At 40.9% G+C, this 6,972-nt stretch overlaps 1 protein-coding gene across 1 annotated transcript in view; it reads right to left on the bottom strand.

Moving 5' to 3' along the window:
- LOC105810459 (DNA repair protein complementing XP-G cells-like) overlaps nucleotides 1-5,653 on the bottom strand; it is a 31,151-nt gene extending 25,498 nt beyond the window's left edge. Inside the window, exon 1 of the mRNA XM_012644454.1 lies at nucleotides 5,566-5,653. Within this exon, the coding sequence (XP_012499908.1) occupies nucleotides 5,566-5,653 (88 nt within the window). The remainder of the gene's footprint in view (nucleotides 1-5,565) is intronic.
- Nucleotides 5,654-6,972: the final 1,319 nt, after the last annotated feature.

The following is a 6,972-nucleotide window of genomic DNA, read 5'->3' as shown; positions in this document are numbered from 1 at the left end:
CTGCACATGCAGGTGTGTTGGGGGCCCGCACATGCACCGCCTTTTCAGCGATTCAAAGGATTAATGAACTACGGAGTGTTGGAAAGAACACACTTCTTCAGGTAAGACAAACCAGAGCTGAACTGTAGCTTGAACTTACTGTAGAACCTAAGTTAAACAATTTCCTTTCTGAGTTCAAGAGATTTATGGTACGACCTGGTGACTATAGTTAATAACAATGTAGTGTATAGTTGAAAATTGCTGAGTATATAAGTATTTCAAGTATTCATATTTTTAATCAAGAGTCTGGGGGATGGACATACTTGAAGCTCTGACTCAGGTGGAGCAAAGGCAATATACATAACCTAAACATTTGTACCCCCGTAATATGCTGAAATAAAAAAAATAGAGAGTTTGTAACAAAAATTTAACAGGCTAGATTATGTAAGTTCCACATTAAGGGATATTGCATATGATAAAGCAATAGCAGTAAGTATAACAATAGTAATTATTTGCTCAGTACCTGCAATGTACTAGGCAATGTGATGGGCATTTGCATAAGTATCTCATTAATACCAGAATTCTGTGAAAATACTATAACTATTCCCAATTTTATTTATTTTATATTTGTCCATAAGAAAGGGTAACACGGCACTCTGCTGGTTTTCCTGCTCTCAATCTCTTTGCCAGCTCCTGTAACTCACTGTGAAAGTGGTCACTTCACCAGTGATCTTTCTTAGCCCTCTTCTTTCCTCCTGGCTGCACTTTCTACCAAGGCTAGCTCAACACACCCCACACAGTATCCACATGCATTTGTCTAGCCCAGAGCACTCTCCTGACCCAGAAGGAAGAGCCTAGCTTACGTCTCTATCCGATTCCTTACAGACATTTCAAGCTTAACATGATCAGAACTCAGCTCCACTTCTTTTCCCCTAGGCTGTTCATGCTCCAACTCATAAATGTCACTGTCATTCACCCAAGCCACAGTTCTGGGTGTCATACCACACACTCCCCTCATTCAACCATCAATTCTACCTTCTAATATATCTTAAAGGTATATATTAGATTTCACCGATATATCCTCATTGAAAACTCTTTGAAGCTTCCCATGGCCTTTAGGATAATACCTAAAACTTCTTCCCATGGCCTGTGAAGCCCATGATCGCCCTCTCATTTAAATCCACTGGGTTTTTCTCAAACCCTGGCAATCACTAAGCTCCTTCCTGCCTCCAGGGTCTTCTCACATGCTCCTTCCTCTGCCTGAAACAGTTTCTCCCACTCCCAGCCCAGTTCCGTCCTACTCTGAGATCAAAAGATCACTTCTTCAGCTTAGATTAAGACCTCCAGTTATATGCTCCTATTCAAAAATGTATTGTTTATTATGTGGCAGCAATTTTTCTACACCAAACAAAACAAAGCATTTGCCCTACGGAGATTACAATCTAGTAGGGGAGGAGGAAATCAAGCTTGAGGTCCACAGCTTGTCTAGACCACACTTCTGGGCCCTGTACTCTCTTTCACAGGGCCTATCACAGAGCAGACGATAAATATTAAATGAGTTGAAAAGTTTAATATTTAAGTGAATGTATATTGCCTAACTTTTACTATCACACACAAAAAAATTTAGGCCTATCAACACCTTACTAAACAAACATCATGTAATGAAATAACCAGTGGAAAGCAAGCTATTGTTATATTTATGCCTCTAATATTTGAGCTCTACCACAAGCCAGGCATACCCAAGACCCTAGCGATATACACAAACGATATAGCTGTGAACAAAACAGATATGGCCCCTATCTGCAAGAAGCTTGCATTCTAGTGGGGAAGACTGACAATAAAGAAATAAAGTAATAGATATACATTAGGCTGTTGGTAAGTGCCAAGAAAAAAACAGAGTAAAAGGACAAAAGTGTGACCAGGGTGCTGGGTTGGGAGGGGTGGTCCAGCACACTTTAGTTAGGCAAGGCCAATCTGAAGCGGTAACAGAGGCCAGAGTGAACAAGAGGAGTGGAGAAGTAAACCAGGAGGCAAAGGAACAGCAGATGCAAAGGCCCTGGGACAAAAGCACGTGGCTGTTTGGAAGACCAGTGCAGCAGAAGAGGAGGAATGGCCAGAGTTGACACAGCCCCTGGCAAGTGTCCAGAATGTGACTTACAGATCACCCTGGTGGATGTGTGAAGAATAAACTATAAGGAAACCAGTTTTAATACTACTTACAAGAATCTCAGTGAAATGGTAGTGGTGGAGACTATGAGAAGTGGTTGGACAAAGGATCCATCTTAGAAGTCAGATCTGGTGTTAACTTAGATCTGTATTGTATTAGATAAACGTTTCTGCTTGCTACACTACTGCACAGGACTAAATGAGTTTCCATAAGAGAGAAAATCTAATTCCAGATCAGTGGCTCTCAATTCTGCTACCCATTAGAATCAGATATGAAGCTTTTGAAACATATAGACTAATAAACCCCATATGCCTAAAATTCTAAATCAGAGACTGAGATTTTTTAAATTTTATTTATTTTTATTTATTTATTTTTGAGATACAGTCTCACTTTGTTGCCCAGGGAGAGTACAATGGCATGCTCATAGCTCACTGAAACCTCAAACTCCTGGGCTCAAGAGATCCTCCTGCCTTAGCCGCCACCAGAGTAGCTGGGACTGCAGACATGCACCACCACACCTGGCTAATTTTTTTCTATTTTTGGTAGAGATGGGGTCTCGCTCTTGTTCAGGCTGGTCTCAAACTCCTGACCTCAAATCATCCTCCCACCTCGGCCTCCCATAGTGCTAGGATAACAGGTGTGAGCCAGCTTGCCTGGCCTTTTAATTTTTTAATTAATCACAAGTGGTATCAATTCTTGGCTAGGGTTGAGAGTTCCAGCTTGAAATTCTTAGAGAAGAAATATGTAAAATTAGACAAGCTGAAAATATTTGCATGATTTGACTTGTCTAATTTCAATGAGTTTATATAAGGCAAAATTAAATTTCTCACAGGCCCAGGAAAGTTAAAATCTGCAGCAAAGCCGAAAACCACTTTAGATATAAGACCCAAAAGACCAATAACAATTTGAAAAATAAATTTCTTTAGTTCTCTAGTTAGGTGATTTAAAATTTAATTAATCCCCCTTAGTATATATACCCAAAGAGATAGTAGTATCTTGCTAATACACTTAAATGCATTTTACAAATGTAAAAGTCCGCAAGAAACAGAAATAAAACTGTTAATTCTGTGTTATTTAACACAGACATTTAAATTGTATAAACAAATAAGACACTCAGCTATACAGTTAGTTACAAGGCCAAACAATTTATTTAGGGAAACAAGAATAAATTATGAACCTGGTATAGTCACAGGTAAGTTCTTCATTAACAAACAACAAAATCTAAATATATTTCATATGTCTGAATTCCCATGAAAATGAAACAAAGCAAAATCAACTGTAGAACAAGTAATCAAATATTCTTTTACATATATATGAAGTTATGTAATATATATGAAGTTGCCATTATAACTAGAATATCTTTGACAGTCATCTTTAGATAAATGATTCATTCTTTCAGAAAAGCCTAATAACCCTGTAAAAATGACTTCACATCCCAAAAGTGCCTCTTAAAGCCATCTACAAATAGGTAATCTAAATTAAATGCTTTACCTTTTCTCACTTTAACACTGTCCTAAAAAATTAGAATGCTAAACTTCATGCGTCATCTCAATGACTTTACATATTCTTAATTCATCATAAGAGCTGCAACATAAAATGATCTAAATCTTTGCTGACGTTTTAAAGATCCCTGTCACTGAAACTGTCCTTTCATCCATCAATAGTTCTAAGGAAATTTTTAGAATGCAATGACACTGAGGAATCGCTGGAGCGCAGCAACAGCCCAAGTGCTTTAAAAAAAAAGAAAAAATCTTTCGTTTCCCACAATTGGAGGCACCCTGCATCAAAACTTACAAGCCAAAATTTCATTACAGATGTATTTGAAGATTATTCACTTAACAAAATTATAACAATCTTACTGCATTTTTAAAATTATCAGTGTTGTATTACTTGTAAGTTTTGGACATTCTGCAGAATTACGGCTCCTCAGTCAAGGATTCGTTTGCTGAACTCTCATACAGTCTTGAATTGCACCTCTCCCTCCCTGCCCCCGGCAATTATGTACATGAGTTTTCCACAAGCCAATTAGCCCTAGGCTCATAGGTCCCCATTTAGCAAACTTGTATAAGAACTACCAGCTTCTGAGACAAACTAGGCACTCAAAAAAACTTTAATACTTGAATAAAAAGATCAAGACTTCAAAAACACTGTCCGATGTTTGATAATGAAAAAAATTTTAATTCCAATGACAAAAACAAAACCAGGCAAACCTGCATACAAACAGTCCTTTAAAAAGTCAGTTTAAAAAAAGGTCAAACACCTGTCCACACTATCCCTTACTCTTTCTATAAAACATAAGAAACAGGCCGGGTGTGGTGGCTCACACCTGTAATCCTAGCACTCCGGGAGGCCGAGGCGGGTGGATTGTTTGAGCTCAGGAGTTTGAGACCAGTCTGAGCAAGAGCGAGACCCCGTCTCTACTAAAAAAAATAGAAATTATGTGGACAACTAAAAATATATGTAAAAAAAAAAATTAGCCAGGCATGGTGGCGCATGCCTGTAGTCCCAGCTACTCGGGAGGCTGAGGCAGAAGGATCGCTTGAGCCCAGGAGTTTGAGGTTGCTGTGAGCTAGGCTGACGCCACGGCACTCACTCTAGCCAGGGCAACAGAATGAGACTGTGTGTCAAAAAAAAAAAAAAAAATAAGAAGCACAAATGAAGCACCACTCATGACAGCAGACAAAACTAATGGTGGGAAGTCTACTTCCTTCTCTCAATGCTGACCTCCCAGCCGGGATAATAAGTTTAAGATTTACGGTCTTAACAGTGCCAGACACTACACTAAAGTTCTTTCATTTAAGTAATTCCTTTATTCTTCATACTAATCCCGTGTGTAGATATTATTACCACCTCCACTTAGCAGATGAGAGAACTAAAGCACAGCCCCAAAGTGACAAAACCAGGATTCACAGAGCTGTATGATAGCAAAGCCTGAGGAATGTAGATACAGTCTGCTCTCCTTATTCACCCGCTTCCGCAGATTCAATCAACGCAGATCAAAAATATTTGGGGGAGAAATTATAAATAATGCAGTAAAAAAATAGTTTTTTAAAAAATACGGTATAACAACTGTTTACATAGCACTTACATTGTATGAGGTATTATAAGTAATCTAGAGATGATTTAAAGTACACGGGAGGATGTGCGTAGTTTATATGCAAATACTAAGCTATTACATAAGGGACTTGAATATCCAGGTATGGGTGGGGGAGTGTCCTGAAAGCAATCCCCCTCGGATACCTAGGAACGACTGTACTTAGAAAGAAAACCTAGCGAAAAAAAATTCTATAACTTCCTCTCCCACCCTTCCCTCAAAGACCAGCATCCCGCAAACACCACTCTGCGCCCAATGGTAGGCCACGAGTAGAATCCAGCCACAAATCACTGCATCCCAAAAATCAAGGATGCGTTAAGGATACCAACAGCAAGTATCTTCCCCTCCAGTGTTTCCGGGCTGACCTGCCGCCCGGAGCACTCCAGCAATTTCCACAGCCCCTGGACTCCCATGAGGCAGGTGCGTCCTCAGAACGGATCTCGGAAGAACTTTTATTCTAATTCTTCTAGAAACGGCGGGTCCACCGCCCAGGACCCCAGGAGGAGGCTCTCCCTGCTCCCACTCAGGAAAGATGAAAACTAATACAGAACCCACGGGTTTTCAGGCGGAACCGCGTCAACTGGAGTAAGGAAGGGGGAATGCCCAGGCTGGAGCGCTTCCCAGCGGCTGACACCGCGCCCCGGAAGAACGACGGGGCCAAAGAAAGGCCTGTGGCGGGGCCTCGTTTCGCCCAGAGCTTTAGCCCAAACGTCACCACTTCTACGGAAACCGCGGTGAGCGGGCAAAGCCGGCGAGACAACCAATCAGAAGATGCCCCTCCAGTACCGTTTGCCTTCTCCGGTGCGTCCCTAAACGCACAAGAAATGAGGCCTCTAGGTTTCCGTCTAATAAGATACGCAGGCTGAAAGTCCCGCCTCCCTGCGTGACGTATATTTGCTGCGCCTGCGGCACTACGGAAGTGGGTGAGCGCTCTAGTTCCCGCACCGGTGTTTGGCACCTTGTGCATTAGGTACTTCTCCCTCCTTGGCATCCTGTCGGTTTTAAACGTTAAAACGATGTGCTAAAGTGCCTTCTTGCGGAGATGACGATTTTCTACAGTTTCTCCCCATTGTGCTGCTAGTTGTGAAGACTCAATACTAAATATTATTTTACACGTGGAGAGACAACGGAAATGTGGATACTCCCTTTGTGTTTTTCAACTATTAACTATTTGTACGATAGGACGTAGAAACTAGAGATTAATACACTTTAAAGCCTTAACCCTTGAAGTATAGTTTAGTTTTCTGCAGCATCTAAAATTTAGAATTCCACAGCTCATAAGTACGAAGTTACCAGAAACCAGTTGCCAGAGTAGCTCTTGGAAAGACCACAGCTCAGATTCAAATCCCCCAGGGTGCCTCATTATAGCGTTCATTATTGCTGAAGTCACATTTGTTAAGAATTTATGTGGGATCGGTGGCTGACGCCTGTAATCCTAGAACTTTGGGAGGCCTAGGTGGGAGGATCACTTAAGACCAAAAATTGGAGACGAGCCTGAGTAACATAGCAAGACCACATCTCTAAAAGAAAGAAAGAAAGAGAATCTTAGTAACAAAAACAGCAACTCCTTCAATGTGAATAATGTGCTAGTTTGCAAAGTGGTTCTACCACATTTATTCATCTGAGTTTCCATCTAGTCCTGCATGTAGGCAGGACAGAATATTATTTCTGAGAATGAAAGGCAGGGGACTAAAGGATCTGTTCAGGGGCTTGTCGAACTGTTAGAGATTGG

This window comes from Propithecus coquereli, unplaced genomic scaffold (assembly GCF_000956105.1).
Source record: "Propithecus coquereli isolate 6110/MARCELLA unplaced genomic scaffold, Pcoq_1.0 Scaffold212, whole genome shotgun sequence".
NCBI classification, from domain to species: Eukaryota; Metazoa; Chordata; class Mammalia; order Primates; family Indriidae; genus Propithecus; species Propithecus coquereli.
The sequence above is the reverse complement of the archived record's forward strand: the minus strand, read 5'-3'. Positions and strand labels throughout refer to the sequence as shown.